We start from the raw sequence: 16,856 nt of genomic DNA on the forward strand, positions 1-16,856 counted from the left end.
ACCTGTTCATCCTAACAGTGTGTGTTCTCTGAGGGTCTCCTGTTTCTACCTGTTCACCCGAACAGTGTGTGTTCTCTGAGGGTCTCCTGTTTCTATCTGTTCATCCTAACAGTGTGTGTTCTCTGAGGGTCTCCTGTTTCTACCTGTTCATCCTAACAGTGTGTGTTCTCTGAGGGTCTCCATGCACCATGCACAACACAAGGCCCGGAGGATACAGCAATAAACTGGACAGCCGGGCCCCTGGTCTTTGCCTGCTAGAAAAACTCTATTAACGTTTTAATAAGGAAAATTCTTTTACATATTAAAAGCAGGGCTATTTGGGTTCTTAAAGCAATGATAGACCAGAAGCTGTCCCTTACTTGTTGTGAAAATCCCGCGAGCTGGCCGGTGCTCATGTGTTCATCTAACTGCTGCAGGATGATCTGAGGGTCGCACGAGCCCAGAAAATTCTAGAGAAAAAGCAGAACATGATTAACGGGAAAGTATGACTACAGCTGGGCGTTTCTCATACTTGGAAGGTTTTCATTTTCTTATTTAAGGTATCATTAAAGCCTTTCTAACACAGGGAAAAACCAAGACCAACAGAAATTACTAAAATAATGACAAAGTGTTTTACAATATTCATTCCAAAAGCAAAAACTATTTATCGGTCATTTTGATGTTCTAAGTGGCAAAAAAAAAAAAAAATACAAAACCAAACTACGTAAATTCTGGAACCATCTTTGAAAACCACCAATGAATGTGTCTGAACATAGTCAAGGAAAAAAGTTAAGTCAGAGACAAGCACAGATGGTTCTGGAAAAGAAACAGGTCAAAAGGGAAATACACATTGTGTGTTCACTTATTCAGCGTGTCATTTACTGACTTGTCTGTCTGTGGAGAAATGACAGTACGATGCTTCTCCCCATGTGCTCCTTAGAATAAAGAAATGAGGGTTAAAGTGAACCCTCACTGCTCTGAGTGGGTTCTGTCTGAACAGCACCGTGTAAGGGAGGACAGCTCTCGCAGGGTCTCTACCACACCACCAGGCAAACCAAAACAAGGTCCCGGTCACCTCCCGGGGCTAACGGTCCTCCCAGAAGCAGGCTGCCTCACCTTGCTTCCTCAGAGTGGCTGGTGGACTGGAACGACTGACCTTTTGTTTGGCACTGGAGAACTTACCCACTCACTTTCAAAATCCTGTCCCCATAAAGGTGCTTTTTGTTAGTGGTCCCTCATGAAACTGTCCTCTCTCACATCTGGTGGCTAAGTCCCGCTAGCCTGTGGTAGGCCCTGGACTGCCACCACCAGGCACACATCCTCAAGTTTCCCCTGTCCACCCGGGGGGCTGTCCTCCAGGGACCAGGCGAGGTGAAGTCCCATCCAAACGCAGCTGGCTCCACCACCGGCCTCATCATCCCCTGTCCCCTCAGGCCCCACATGGCTTATTCTTTTGAAGACACCACCTCAGTCATTTCCCTTCTCAGAGAGAACAGATTGCTTCCCATGGACACGGAATCAAGTTCAAAGCTCTCTTAAGGCAGCCTCAGTGCGAGGCAAGCCCACTGCCATCGAGACAACGCTGCCTCGGAGTGATGGAGGAGACGCGGGCAGGGCTCTGGGGCTGCACACGCTCTTCACGGGGGAAGACCGCCTGCTTGTTCAAATCACTGACCTTCCAGTTCGCAGGCATGCTTTTAACCACTTCATCATGCACGTAAATCTACTTTCCCGTCTCACCTCCCGCTAAAGTCCACACCCGCCCTCCGTCCCACCCGACTGGAGGGGCCACGCTGGGTCTGGTGACGAGAGCAGGCAAGCTTCTGCAGCGGACACTCAGCGTGACGCCTTCTGTCTCCCCGACAGGCCTAGTGGGGTCACCGGCACCAACCTTGATTTGCTGGTGTTTCTTTTCTGAGTGAGGCATCAGCATGAGACAGGCCAGCGCGAACGCGGGGAGCTCCAGCTGGACGTATTGCCTGGCGACACTGACCATGTCGAGGTCATCGGAAACTGGACACCTTCAGGAGAGCACAGGAGCTCGTTCACAACCTGTCGGGACCCCCGGCTTCCAGCCCACGGCCGTTATGAGAATGCAGAAGTTCTGGCGGCCTCAGGGGGCCACCCCGCATCCCCGCAGGCACGCGGCTTGGACGGAGCCTGCTCGGCGGAGGGTGGCCCCTTATCATCGTTGCTGCGTGTGAGCTCACTGTCCCAGCACTGTGTCCACCCCTCCCCTAGAGCCTCCGCCTCGCCATGGACTCTGAACTTTACACGACGTCCTTCTCGAGGGACTGTCCCTCCTGACGCCAAGCCCAACGGTCGGGAGACGGAGCCTTGTCAGCCTCACTTCAAGGAGCTCTCCGGTGTTCCTGCCCTCTGGGGGCCGGCCAGCGGCGTGGTCAGCAGCCTCTGCCAACGCTGCAATGCCAAGGTGCCAGTCCTCTGGCCTTCTTTACCCACCGCCCAGCCTTCCCACGCACCCAGGCAACCGAAAACCTGCACAGGGCTAGGGACAGATTCTCAGAAAAACGAACATAAAATCTAGGAGACAATTCTGCACTGTGTTTACATCAAAATCCAGTTCTAACCTGAGAGAAAGCTCATTAAATATTTGTATTAGCTTGGTGCCTAGAGGCAAGAAACTGCACTGCAATCTCAAAGGCACGCGGTTCGAGCCCACCGGCTGCTCCACAGGATGGGCAGGCTCCTCCTGTGCAAGTAACTGTCTCTGAAAACCCGTCGGAGGGTCAGCTACGGGTCGGTTCTGACTCTGTAATACTCAACACCAGCACAACACCATACTTAGAAAAGAGAGACTAGAAAAACAAGCAGGAAGCTTCCCCCCCCCCCCCAAGAGCAATTCCTCATTAAGAGAAACTTCTTAGCAGGAATGTTTTATATGCAATGCATCTGTGCACGTTGGTGGCAAAACGAAGACTGCACGTACTCTAGGACAGCACCGAGGCTCTCGCAGCAATCCGTCAACTGGCTGGGACTTAAAGGACAAGAGGCTGCAGAGGAAAGACCAGGAAAGGCACGTAAGTGCTCACCGCCGGGATGCAGTAACACTGGTGTCTCAGAGATCAACAAAGCCAAACTACCTGAGAGCAGAGGGATCTGGATGACGCGTTGCCAGGCTTTGCTGAAGTAGGGGACCTGCGGAGGAAGGTCGGGGCGCTCAGGAACCACAGGCGAGGGCGGGAATGCCTCTGCACCTCACGGGTTCACCACCCTCCACCCCGCTGGAGTCTCCACGCTAACACCGGGATCACAAATCCCTCTCCTCGCTCGAGAACACTAAGTCGCTGGAGTGGTTTTCCTTATAACTCTGTATCTCAGGAACGCCTTACAAAACCCAGGCTGCCTCGTTACTGTTCTAGTTGGCCAAAAGGCTTAAAATCTAACCTAGAAACCACAACTTATACAGGTCCGTTAGGGGTCACACACTATGCTAAGTTTATAAAATGGGGAATAAGAACAAGAGAAGGGCCTGAAGGTCGGGGCAGGGGATTCTCTGGAGGGAGACTGTGAGGGAGGGACAGACGGGCATGCGGGAGCTGAGTGTCCAGGGCCATCGACCGCCTGCGACAGGTCACTGCTCTCCAGTGAGGAGTGGGTAACTCACGCTTCCGTGTCCCAGTCACAAGGCCACGGAATCACAAGTTTAAATTCCAGATGTTTAATTACAAAAAAACCCCACCAAAAAAAAAAATTTCCAGATGTTTCTTTTTAAACCTCACATACCTGCCATAAAGAATGGATGCTGGAAATGGCTGTTAAGACCTTCCTTAGGTAAGGAATCTGGTAAAAATAAAGAAAGAAAGGAGAAAAAGTCATGACAACAGACCTGTCAACACTACCTCTCAGACTCCTCAAGTCCATCACTGTCCGGCGCTGCCCGGCTGACTGACAGCAAACCCCAGGAGTGCCCACACTGGAGCTCTTCACGGGGGCAGAGCCTCGTGGCGGCTTTGAACCAGAGACTTCTCGGTTAACAGTCCAGCACGCAGCACACTATCACCAGCAGAACAAAGTGCACTCAATGAGTAAAGTTAACCTCCAGCAAAACTGTGGGAGAAGTGTGTTGACGGCATTCCGCAGTGATGAATGGAAATGAGGCACACACAGAGGGAGAGGGAGGAGTGCTTACGCTGTGAGGATGGAACCAGCTTCAGGGGACACAGGGTACATGACTTCGTGGAAAGAAAATCAACCTGCTCTGTAAGCTTTCACTCCAATCACAGTAAAAAAATAAAATAAAATTATATCTATATCTATATCTCAAATTCAACAGTATCAAGCCAGAGACCTCGGCCTTTATGTGGGTGTGTGTTTAAGCCATTGGGTGAGAACTCACAGCAGGTTTTTGAAGGCTGTAAATGGAAATCTTTCTTGCTCGGAGCAGCTGGTGGACGTGAACCTGCCTGCCTTCGGGTTGGCAGTGCAGCTCCTTGACACCAAGGCCACCAGAGCTCGCTTTCACAGAGCTAGATTTACCTATTTAGTTGTTGTTGCATCCTGTCATGTCACCGATGCCTCACAGCAACCTTCTCAATGACGGACCAGAAGCGAGACCCGTCCTGTGACCTCCTCACCCTCTGCCAGGCTCAAGTCCACGGCTGGGGTCACTGTCAGTGCACCCCTCGAGGGCAGTCCTCTCTCTCCCCGACCCTCTATCTTTCCCAGTGTGATGTCTAAACCTAACCAAACTGACACACACGGAGAGCTCTGGTGGCCGAGTGGTAAGGAGTTACACTGACAGGCCAAGGGCACGGGGTTCAAATCCACCAGCTGTTCTTCAGGAGAAAGGTAGGAAATCTCTTGCGTGCAATTTACAGCTTCTGAAAACCCACTAGAGGGTCAGGTGTGACGGGGTTCGGGGTCAGCAGCACTGAATCACACACACAGACACACAGGCTTAAAAAAACGACATCAATTGCCCATATGTCATTTTTTTTTCCTTTCTTAGGGAGTTTACAAATCCTATTTGTTTTTCATTCAATCATTCATAGACACTTTGTTTTATAACATTAATAACAGTAATTCATTACAATGTGTATTTAGTCCCTTATTGCCTTTCCCTTCATCCAACTGACATATTAGCTGTTACTTCCCTCTCTTCCTCTCTCCTATTCATCCTGTTAACCCTTCAGGATGGATTCTGTCCGCATGGCCCTCTTTATGATGGTGCGATGTCCTCTGCTGAGCTGGTGCTCTCTCTGGCCTAACAGCTATTTCTTTCAGATTGGGCTGGAGCCTGAGGGCAGTGAGTGTGTGTACACACACAGACACAGACACACAGACACACACAGGCTCAGGTACCAGCCTTAGGGCAAAATACTTGGCCAGCCTGCTGATGCACAGAGAGTGCCCCCCAGTGCGGTCCCCCTGGCACAGAGGGTGCCCCCCAGTGTGGTCTCCCCAGCACAGAGTGGGCCCCCCAGTGCAATCTCCCCGGCACAGAGCGTGCCCCCCAGCGCGGTCTACCTTACCATGTTGAAGCCCAGAAGCTTCTGCAAGAGCCCGTTCCACAGCTGCAGGTCGTAGACTTTGTACTCTAAACACAGTTCTGTCACCAACTTGACCTCCTGAAGGAAGAGAGAAAAAGACACCGCTCTGAGCCATCAGTAAGTCAAACCCCTTTCTGAAGCGGGGAGTGCGGGTGGCGCTGTGGGCTGAGGGGCAGGCTGCTAGCTGAAAGGCCAGCAGTGTGAAACGATCCCCACGGCAGGGATGAGGCAGCCTGCTCCCAGAGTCACAACTGTGAGTGAGAAGTGAACGGCAGGAGGCTTCGGAGGCAGGGGGCCTGATAAAAGGCGAGCAGGTCTGTATAAACATGCTGTCTCCACTGCCTAACTTTCATCAAGGTCAAGGTGGGGAGACTGTTTTTCATCTCGTCTCCGTGGGCTCACAGGAGCACCTCAGTCTCGGGCGTTAAGGAGGAGCGAGAAGGGGCCTCGTCCACCACCCAGGTCGAGAGCAGACCTGTGCGGAAACACTGCGCCTCTGCAGTCTGTCTGTCTGTCGGAGAGCTGAGCGCGGTGGCGGGCGGCTGAACGGACAAATGGAAAGCGCACTGACGAGGATGATGGTCAGTGTGGGGAGGCTGGGGAGACACGCACCATGGCTTCGTGGCTGTGGTTCTTCCACAGACCTTTGATCATTCCTTCCTTAGGGCTGTTGCAAAAGAGCTCATATGTGATGGGGATGTTCAGGGCCTCAAACGACGCCAGAAAGCTGATGGATTTCAAATACGACCTGGAAGACAAGCACAGGCACTGACTGGAACGGCTGCCTAGGCCACGTGCATTTATCTTCAGTAACACAGACGCCAACAGATGGGACTATCAGGACAGTGTGTTCCTCAAAGTCCACTCTGGGTTCCTAAATATTGAATATTGTATTAGAAGGAAATGAATTTGTACATGAGAAAAGGAAAATGTTCTCAATGTCCCTAAGAAATAGCAAAAGCAAGCTATTCCCATGTCTACCTCCTGTGTACCAGAAAGCCGAGGACATGGAGGCCAGTTCAGAAGGCTGGCCAGTCCACACGCACTCCCTGAGCTCTGCACCCCGCAGACAGGCCGCTTTGACAGGCTCAGGGTCGGTGCTAATCTCAAGCCCATCAAGCCTGTCCCAACTGCACTGCCCCCTCCATGCCCATATCACATTCCGGCCGTTCTCACAGGTTCTTGGTATCCCATCAGGCCTCTGCACACCGGGAAAGGCAAGGGCCTGGACTTATCTCTACGGGGGCTGGAAACAGTCAATTTGAGACCGGCCTGGGCTCAGACTCACCAATGCCCCTCGTATGAACGCAAAGGCTTCTGAGTTATGTTTCTCCACGATGACGTTTCTTACTTCTTAGTTATAAAATAGGAATCACCACCGCAGTTTCATTGCCACCAGTACCACTAGGTGCAGTGGGCATTTTCTGGGCATTTGAATGGATGTTTTAAAATGCTACTCACTTCACCTCCTCGATCGGCTTTTTGAAGAGAGACTCCACGATCTGCGTGTTGGCCAGGAGCAGGAGACACTGCAGCGCCCGGGTCCGGTGGGCATAGGTGAGCTGCCAGGTGCCTAATTTCTGCAAGATGAGGGAGGTGTGGAGACAGGTCCTGCTGTCGTGAGGGGTGGCGATGTGAGGTGCTAACGTGGCTCACACACGGCATGGAGTCTGAGTGCACGGAGACCTTTCTGCCCTCAAGAACCAAGGGACAGAACAGCAGTTCTCGCAGCCGGACCCTGACCCCGCGTGTGCACGGTGCTGAGGTGGAGGAACCTGGTGGTTCTTTGGGGTGGGGGGGACTTTCACCTTTATAATAAAAGCACCAGTTTGCCCTCAAGCCAGTCCTGACTCGGGCAGCCCCACGTGGGCCTGAGCACAAGTGGGCTCCACTGTTTCCAAAGGCTGAGTTTTAGGAAACTGATCCCCAGAACTTGTTCCCCAAGGTGCCTCTGGGTGGACTCGAACTTCCAAACTTTAGGTTAGCAGTTGAGCACGTCAGTCATCTGCACCACTGTGGGGCATGACAATACTGAGGTGCACTTTCCTTTTTGAGGTCTGTGTCTGCAGAAGCTGGGGGCACCTCAGCACCGATCGGGGCTGTGGGGACCACGTGCCGCAGCAGCCACGGACCACAGCCTTCACCCCTGCGTACACACAGACCACCCGAGTCTCGGACAGCGCTCCACTGGACAATGCTGCTGATGAAGCAGCACGTGCCAACTTCATAAAACGTCAGCCCTTGAGTCTGTGTGATTCCAACGTGAACTCACACACGACGGCGCACTTGGACGCAGGTTAACAGTAATTCACTGAGGTATCCTATTAGGGACCTGAAACACACATTAAGCACCAACTTGCTATTAACTTGATGGCACGGGGTCTTTTGCTTCAGGCACCAGACAGAGGAGCCCTGGTGGTGCAGCCAGTGAGCGCCCAGACAGGAGAAGACAAAGCTGCCGTCTGCAGCCTTGGGGGGAGGCAGCCTGCAGCTTACGGGAGCCCATGGGGCCCCGGTGGGGGAATTCTGTCCATCACAGGCTGAGGGGTACCATGGGCTGGGCACTGCAGGACCACGGCTTCCACAAGGGAAAGCATGTGCGGGGCATTCTGAGCTGTGACCCACACCGGTCCCTTCTCGTGAATTCCTCGGCGGGAAGTGAGCGGAGCCCAGAGGGAAGCATGTTTGCAAGGTCTGAGGAGGACGGAGGAAAGGGCTGTGTGAAGGGGGACTTCCAGGAGATGTGAACAAGTGTGCAAAGGGGCAAGAGGGGTCCTCCTTCAGGGGAGCCCCAGGATTGAGCGTGGCTAGTTTAGAAGGTGGGGTGGGCGATGTAAGGTCAGTGTGTCTGGCTGGCTTAGGAATGCTGACCGCCCTCGCACGGTGGGGGCGGCACCTATGAATGCAGGTAAGCTGCGGGATTGTACACAGGTGGACCGTGCCACCTGTCAAGCAGGACGCCACGGGAGTGTGGCACGGGACAACTCATGCTTATGCACGGAGGGTTACGTTAAAGGACGGAGACAAGCACTGTTATCTTAGTCGGCTCTTACGAAAACCCGGCACAGCAAACATGCAGGAGACAAGAAAAGAGAGAGAACGAGAAGCCTGGGCCATGTGTCTAGGACTTACGCTTGTAGTGGATGTTGCAACCACAAACAGCATTCTTGAGGTATAGTCAATGGGACGAGACATAAGCAGATACAGAACTCTGAGGGAGGGAAAAAAGAAACAGCATTTATTCTTATTTTTTTTTTAAAAAAGAAAAAAAATTCCTTCATTAGTATACAATTCCCACGTCCCTTCCCCCCACGCCCCACCCCGAGTACACTTCTCTATGCAACCTGAATTCTGGATTCCTGTGCTAACCATAATACTCAATCATATATCACTTCTAATCTGTTCTTTCCCTCATCAAAACAGCATTTATTTTAAGAAGGGCAATGGAAAGATCTTGAAATGCTTCATGGGCATGAGGGTGTGAAAAGATTCTGATACCATTAAATTCTACACACAAACATCAGGGAAAGAGCAAACACTTCATTATCTAGGTACTGAAAACAGTAAAAATCATAGTAACAAGAGGAAACGTACACTTAAGTTTTATTTCAGTGATTCAGTGCCAGAGAAACACGCCTGCTTTATTATCCCCATAAAAAGGCGTTGGTTGTTGATGGGAGGTACCTTCATGTCAAGCACGGCTCACAGCAACATTGATCAACAGATGTGAACCCTGTCCTATCCGGTGCCAACCTCACAATCTCTGGCACACTCGCGCCCACTGCTGCAGTCAGTGTCAATGCACCTGGCTGAGGGGCTCTCTCTTCTGTCGACCTTCCCATGTATGATGTCCCTCTCCAAAGAATAGGCTCTCCTAGCAACATGCCCAAAGCATGAGACATGAAGCTTCATCAACTTTGCATACAAGGAGGACATCATCTCCAAAATGTATGTTTATTCTTTTTTTTTTTGTATGTTTATTCTTTTGACAGTCCCTGGATATTCAATATTCTTCTCCTTCAAAGGCATCAATTCTCCTACTGTCATCCTTATTCATTGTACAGCTCTCAGATGCAGGTAATCAAAAAGACCATGGCCTGGAACAGGTGCACCTTAGTCCTCAAACTGACATCATTGCTCCTCAATAATGTGGAGCGGTCCCTGACTACAGAGTTTTCCAGTTCAATACCTCACCTGCTCGCCTGACTACTGCTGGTACCATGGGTATTGATTGTGGATCCAAGAATGTTAACACTCTCAGTCTCTTCTCCCTCTATCATAATGTTGCCTATTGGTCCACTGGTGAAGACTTTTGTTTTCCTGACATTGGGATGCAATCCACATTGAAGACTGCAGTGTTTAATCTTCTGGAGCAAGTGCTACCAATTCTTCCCTTTAGCAAGTCAGGTTGTCATCCACATAACAGAAGTTACTGAAGAGTCTTCCTCCAATCCTGACCAACGTCAGCGACCTTCTTTGCCTTCCCGTGAGAAGAGGCATGCTCTTTTCCTTAGAGCCTGGCGGGTACAGCAGTTAGGCTCGTGGCTGCGAATCTACCCGTCGGTCCTCAAGACAAAGTCCTGCAGATCGATTTCTACAGCCAGGAGAGCGCCCTGGAATTGACTTGATGACCCTACCAACAAGGGAACCACTTTCTTTTCTTCATAGTTAACCCCAAACCACCATCATCTGGTCTACTGCCGGGTGGGGGTGGTTACAACAGCGTTTCTATGCTTGTAAGTCATTATAGAAGCACACTGCCTCCTCGTTCTCCCAAGCGGCTGGTGGATTTGAACTGCCGACTTTGCGGTTAGCAGAGCTAACACCTAATCCCCCACATCACCTGGGCTCCTTCCACAGCTGAAGGAGGATGACTGATACAATAAATGCAGGCCTTGCCTCCTCTATCAATCCCTGTCGGCACCTCTCTGTTTAGGTGAATGCACACCACTGCTTTAAGGCTCGCGTCACCACACGGGAATCCTGTGCCCTAACACACCGGGCCTCATGGGCAGCAGCACATTTTAAGCTCCACACTCAGGGTGGGCTGGCCCCTGCCAGAGGGGTGCGGACAGATCAGGCCGAACAGAGGAAAAAGGCAGGAAAACTTGGCATGAAGATTGTGGGACTTCCATCTTCCACTGCGTCCCCTACACCCACCCTTGAGTTGCTTCTAAGATCTTCTATGTGGTAGGGTCACTCCGACCCCAGGGGCCGACTCCTGCTTGCACAAAGGCACTCCTGCCCTTACCAGCAGGGGGGGATGCGGAGGAGGGTAAGTATGGAGTGAGTGGCTCCGTCTGGCTGCTGGAGTCACAGCTCTGTCCCAAACCAGGAAAATCATTTTCTTTTCTTGGTTTGTTCTCTTCAAGGCTCCTCTCACAATCAGATCTTCAAGGTTAAGAAAGGGTACACGGCCTCTAAGGTCCCCGGGGCCAGAATGCAAAAAAGCTGGCAAGCATCGCCATTCCCTCGTCCGTGCCAGACATCCTTAGGGGATTAAACGGAAACTCAAGGCTACAGAGTCCACGCTGACGCTCCAGGGCGGGTGTCAGAGGGTGCAGATCACACAGCACTATCCGGCCTTCCCTCTTGGAGCTGCTGCGGGATTCAAACCGACCGCTTTGAGGTTAGCAGCATGACTCTCTACAGACTATGCCACCAGCACCCCTCCATCAGTGGATCGGCAAGCATATTAGTGATCTCCATCCTCTCCGATTTGGGCCAAGATCCCAGCAGAGCAAGGCCTGAACTAATTAGACATGGTGCATTAGATAAAACCAGCGGGACTTCTCTGGGTCTCAGTCTTGGGTTTGGCGAGCAACAGGAATCGTAGCGGCTCACTAGCTGTGAGAACCCAGGTAACAAGGTAACCATGGTGGAGTGTTGAGGGGACCCCCGCCCCCACCATAAGCCTGGGCCTGGCTGGCTCGCGTTGTCTCCACGGGAGAAAAGGGTACTCGCAGGCACGAGTCGGCACTTCTCAGAGACACAAGGTACGTCAAGAAAGTCTTCTAAAGACCAACGCGGATAAATTTATTCCCAAGAGGCCCCTGAGAACCAGCTTGTACGTAAATCTTAGAGAAGGGAAATGTGAGTACCTTCTCAGGGTGTCATCTTCCTGAAGTTCAAATAATTCTGATGGTTTCTAAGAGAAAGTGGAAAAAAAACAACAAAAAAAAACAAAGTCAAATATGAGGACAGTTTGTAAGTATACGAGCTTATAAAACTGATTAGATGAACAGTCCAGCGTACAAAACTTCTTTTTCCATCAAATGAATTAACGTCTTGGGGAAAAGTTTTGTGCTTTTCCTTTGGCCCTAGATGAGTTTACTCAAATCCACTGACTCAACAGACATTTGCCAAGCACTGTGCGTCAAGAAGCCCTGGTGACACAGCGCGTTGCTAACCAAGGGTCAGTGGTTCGAAGTCACCAGCTGCTCTGAGGTAGCAAAGGGGGCGTTTAAGCTTGTGGGCTGAGAAATCCAATGTGGGGTGACCAGGAGTCGGAAGCACCTCCCCGGCATGGGTTTGGCTTTGGCTTCAGACTGTACCTGGGGCATAATTCCAGGTAGAGGGGCTGCCTGAGTTTGCAAGACAAAGATTCCAGCATTCACAGAGCTGAGAGTCATCAAGTCATTTTTAAAAGGATAGGACTCCATGAACCTGAGATCAGTCAGTCACGAACTCAGAACTCAGCAGGTAGTTATTTGAGTTGTTACACAACCAGGCTTGTAACACACACACACACACACACACAGAGAGAGAGAAAAGGGGCAGCGGCTTGACCCCATCGGTCACTGTGTAGGAGTGAGATGACCAGTCTCCTCCATCAGATCAGACCACAGCCTCAGAGCCTCGATGGTTGGTGAGACCTCACTCACAGCTGGATTGGTCTGTTGGGGTTTTTACCCCCAAAATATTAGAGATCGTCTCTGACTTAATGAAGCCAGCTGCCCTGGTGAGTGCACATTTTTGGGGCTTTGGATGCATCATTAGTAACATGGACAACAGACGCACCACAGCACGTCATCTGCTGTTATCACTCTCTCGCGAACCCTAAAAGACAAAGTTGTCTCTATAAAGATACTGGTCATGAAAGGGAACAAGGAGAATGGGGCCAGGGAGGGAAGTCAGGAGTTGCAGTCACATCGGAACCCACTTAAGTCATCAGAAAGAAGCACCACGTCAAGTTGGGGTAACTTGTTCACTGGACGAGTGACAAAGTATTAGGTCCAAACCCCCAAGCCCACGGCCGTCAACGTGGAGGCTGGCGCCCAGGGTCCGCACAGCCAGCAGAACCGGCCCGGGGCTTCACCAACCTGTGGGCTAGCAGGTGAGTGCTTTAACCACGATGCTACCAGGATCCGTAAAGGGAAAAAAAAATCCCTGAAAAGGCCAACCTTAAAATTGGTAAATCTGGCCAAAGGTTCACAGGATGTCTGTGACCGGACTCTTGCCTTTTTTGTTAGGTAAGCTGACCAAAAACCTCATGAGGTGACGGCAGCATGAGGATGTGCAGGAGGGCCTGGGCGTGTAACCGAGGGGTGCGGGCGGCGGTCCTGGGGCACGGGTACTCACCTCACCAGGCTTGATCGGCGGACACAGCCATTTTTCCAACAGCATGTCCCAGACTTTTTCCAAGTTCAGGTTATTGACTTCAGCGATTTCTTTAGCTGCGGCGTGAATATCTACGGTGTTCAAGGTAAAGAATTAAGACGAGAGAGAGAGACAGGCGCGAGCTTTGCCAGAGGGCTACGTGAGGGCCCGTGACAGGAGGTGGCCCCTGGCCTCACCGGGGTGCTGTCTGCTGGAGGCGTCCTGGGTTCGCTGGCTGATGCTGGGGTGCTCGTACAGGGTGACGATGAGGTGGGTGGGCTTCCCGATGGCCCGCAGGTACTCGCCGGTGTTCAGCTTGTGGGCAATGAGCACGGCCTCCGTGCCCGAGCGGCAGTACTGCAGGTGAAGCTTCTTCATCAGCGCCTCGGCTTTGTCCCGCGCTTTGTCCTTTGAGGAAAAGCCCCAAGCAAAAGAAAACCTTGTCACAGAGCCTCAGCTGGGCGCAGCCTCCATGCCCCTCAGTGAGGCCAGTCCCTCCTCCCTTCTCCTTAATACAGGGACGCCCATGCGGCGCCCACCACCAGGGGCAGGATGGGCAAAGACAGGGCAAAGGGGCCGCTTCCTCCGCCCAGACCCACCTGGGACGGGAGGTTCCGCAGCCACCTCTCAGCCAGATAAAGACAGAATTTCAAACTGGACATTTTGAAGGAACCTGATTTCAAGACACAAAAGCAAATCTCAGTTCTTCCAGGATCATACGCTTCGGTCCCTTCGTGCTGCTGTGTACCAGTGAGTGGGCAGCGACCAGGAGCTGACCGCCCGGCCGGCCTGCAGAGTCGCACAGGAGGAGCCTGTCCACTCTGTGCCTGCAGAGCGGCTGGTGGATTCGAGTCACGTATCTTTGTGCCGGGAGCGTGATTCCTCACCACTCGGGCACCAGAGCCCCCCAGAGTCGCTCAGTTTTAATCCAACATCAGTAATAGAATCTCCAGCTTGCCTACAACTTCCCCACGGTTTGCTGTTTTCCGTCCTATGACGGTCCTCCTAGTATCTGTGAGTGGGATCACGGTGGGTTTGACTTTGAGCTTGCACTTGGACTCAGATGGGACAACAGCACACACACTGTTGCACAATTTGCTCTTCTGCCTGCCTGTATCTCGTGGGTCAATTGTACAACCAGCTACATAGAGTAGGAATCCCCATCTTACTCAAACGGCTTTCTGCCTTCTATTTAAATAGCTGGTTCTAACTTCGGTTACAATGAAAAAGGCGGCAATCCATGGCCGAGTGCGTGCACTCGTTTGACCACTGAGGCTACGCAGGGATGCTTCACTCCGAGGGCCGCAGGCGGGAGTGAGGAAACGTGCTGACACCGAGTCCTGCTCACGCTGCATGGACCCCCGGACACCAGGCGAGGGGCCCAGAGTGCTCGTGCGCCCAAGGAAGGCTGCCCCGCTCTCCTTCCTCCCAGGCGCTCGTCACGGCTGCCGGAGCGCTGGTGGCACCGCGTGCCTGCACAGACGCTGCCGGTTAACCCGACGGAGGCTCGACTCCACCAGCAGATCCCAGGCGACGGCACTGAGGGGGCGCGTGTCAGAGCAGAACCGTGCCCCACGGGCCTGCCAGGCCCACCCTCGGGGAGGAGACAGCCAGGCCTTTCTGCCCGCGTGCCTCTCGGCTGAGCTGTACTTCCAGCCTTTAGGTGAGCAGCGTCAGTGTTGTCTTTTGCATCATCCAGGGCCCAGGTCAGGTTTAAAACTGTTATTATTACGGAATGCTAAAGCCCACCCGCCACCATCGTGAGGCCATTAAAGAACGCAGACCTTCCGGAATGTCCTGAGAGATGCTGATGGCGATGGCGACCGCCCACTCGGGGTTCGTGATGGACAGCAGGTAGGACTCGATGGTCTGCGTGGCCTTGCTCACCTCCCTGGTCAGCAGGCTGCAGGGCTTCCCGGGCGCCAGCTTCAGCAGCTTGGGCTTCAGCTTCTTCTCAAAGACCTGCTTGGCTGTGGACACATACAGAGTGTCCAGGGAAAACTGTCAGGAGACAAAAACGTGAGGCTGGTTTCCAAGTTCAACTTCAAGGGCTTTACAAGGAAACACCTGTAGGTGTTCCTAAATGTTATTCATTTAATAGCAATATACTTTAGTATTCTATTATTATTAATACAGTTATTGTGTTACTAATAGAATTATTACACTAATACCTTTACTTCCTATGAAAACAGGATTGTTTTCGTTAACTATTCATTAACTATCATGTGATAATCATTATAATTAAAATGTATTCTGTTTCCCAATTATTAATTATAATCACTATAGTTGTAATTAAGAAATTTTTATTTAAGAGAAAGCAAGAAGAGAGGAGTAAAAACCAATTTTTTTAAAAATGATAAAACATCAGTAAAATAAGCAGATAACTCAATGGTTAAAAAGAAGATCTAGGAAGAGCACAAGTCCAATAAGTGCAGACTGAGAACGGAACATACATAGAAAATATCTTCATGTTTTCAGTAAACACGCTATCACCTGGTATTAGCATTCCAATCAGTAAGAAAAACACTATTATTAATTACAATTTAACTCTAAATGAAACGGAGGCCAGACCCAGTTTTAACCTTAAATTACCTTCATTAATTTGGAAATGAGGAGGAGTGTGGGGAAGGACTCTTCACTGAGTTCTGCAGCTAGAAGGGAAACAAGGAGAGCAGGATTTAAGAGGGAAAAAACCCCCAACAAAATGGGACTTAAAAAAACACTTAAGAAGTTGACGAACATACAGAGAATTTTCCAGAAGTTCTGTGCTGTGCCGAAGAATATCAAGTGGAAAGGCAGTCTGCTGTGGGCAGCCGACGGGAGGGTTATCACATGCTCCAGCATGTACTGATACTCCATCTCCACTGGAGGGGAAATTCTTCTGTATGACTTCAAGTGTTTGAGAAGATTCAACGCCTGTGTGAAAACAGAAGGCATTCTCCTGGGATTCACCCCCAGCACCACTGTCACAAAACCGCCTAACTCCACACCCTCACGGCTGGGACTCCTCTGAGCCTTTTCCCTTTGATGTTCATAGTGTGCTGCGTGCTGAGTTGCTAACAGAAAGGTCGGCAGTTCCAACCTATCAGCCGCTCTGCGGGTGGAAGACGAGGCTGTCTGTGCCTGTAAGGTTTACAGCCTGGCAGACCCAGTGGTTTGGGCTTGAGGGAAATCATACCCAGTGAAACCAACCCCTGGTGAAATGAAACTGCTGCAATGTTTGGTAGCGAGCTTGGCAGTTTTCTGAGCACCTCAGACAGCTTTAAAAGACCATTTCACTTTAGACACAGAGGCTGCCGATCTAAAAATAAAAGTTACAAACTTGAAAGCAAAAAACCACACCAAACAAAAACCTATAAACTTGAAAGTTCATGTTGTAGACGCGTAAGTCCCTTGTGGTCCTATTTTATATTGTGAAGGTAGCCTCATCTTTTGAATCAATTAATTGTCTTTAAATCCCCTCTCGTGCTTCTGGTGACCACGGCAAGCCAGGGTCTCACTGTCTCCAGCTGGGTGGTGACACAGGTTCGACTTTCCTCGTGTCAACAGTTTCACCACTTCCCTTCTGGTTGTTCTTCTCCAATTACGTGGCGTCCATGACGCTGACCATTTGACATTAGGGAATTTTTTTTTAAAGCAGCACAAGAAAGATACTGTTTATTAATGAGTCAATCTGTTATTTAGCTGACAGGTGACCTCAGGGAGTGGTTTCAAAGTTCAAAGGCCAACGTTTTGGGCTTCTTCTACTGGTCTACAACGTTTTGG

General features: G+C 51.1%; 1 protein-coding gene across 1 annotated transcript in view; it reads right to left on the reverse strand.

Annotated features, from left to right (window-relative positions):
- The window catches only part of KNTC1 (kinetochore associated 1), a 70,270-nt gene that overhangs the window by 2,365 nt on the left and 51,049 nt on the right, over window positions 1–16,856 (reverse strand). The window contains exons 45-60 of the mRNA XM_006894703.1: window positions 15,836–16,007; window positions 15,684–15,742; window positions 14,876–15,092; window positions 13,691–13,764; window positions 13,289–13,499; window positions 13,074–13,183; window positions 11,594–11,640; window positions 8,625–8,703; window positions 6,954–7,072; window positions 6,105–6,240; window positions 5,475–5,570; window positions 3,727–3,783; window positions 3,084–3,138; window positions 2,930–2,993; window positions 1,871–2,000; window positions 360–449 (exon numbers count right to left, since the gene is read on the reverse strand). Of these exons, the coding sequence (XP_006894765.1) occupies window positions 360–449; window positions 1,871–2,000; window positions 2,930–2,993; window positions 3,084–3,138; window positions 3,727–3,783; window positions 5,475–5,570; window positions 6,105–6,240; window positions 6,954–7,072; window positions 8,625–8,703; window positions 11,594–11,640; window positions 13,074–13,183; window positions 13,289–13,499; window positions 13,691–13,764; window positions 14,876–15,092; window positions 15,684–15,742; window positions 15,836–16,007 (1,716 nt within the window). The remainder of the gene's footprint in view (window positions 1–359; window positions 450–1,870; window positions 2,001–2,929; window positions 2,994–3,083; window positions 3,139–3,726; window positions 3,784–5,474; window positions 5,571–6,104; window positions 6,241–6,953; window positions 7,073–8,624; window positions 8,704–11,593; window positions 11,641–13,073; window positions 13,184–13,288; window positions 13,500–13,690; window positions 13,765–14,875; window positions 15,093–15,683; window positions 15,743–15,835; window positions 16,008–16,856) is intronic.

The sequence above is a fragment of the Elephantulus edwardii genome, unplaced genomic scaffold (genome assembly GCF_000299155.1).
Source record: "Elephantulus edwardii isolate Elephantulus edwardi_28Jun2011 unplaced genomic scaffold, EleEdw1.0 scaffold00148, whole genome shotgun sequence".
In the NCBI taxonomy this organism is placed as follows: domain Eukaryota; kingdom Metazoa; phylum Chordata; class Mammalia; order Macroscelidea; family Macroscelididae; genus Elephantulus; species Elephantulus edwardii.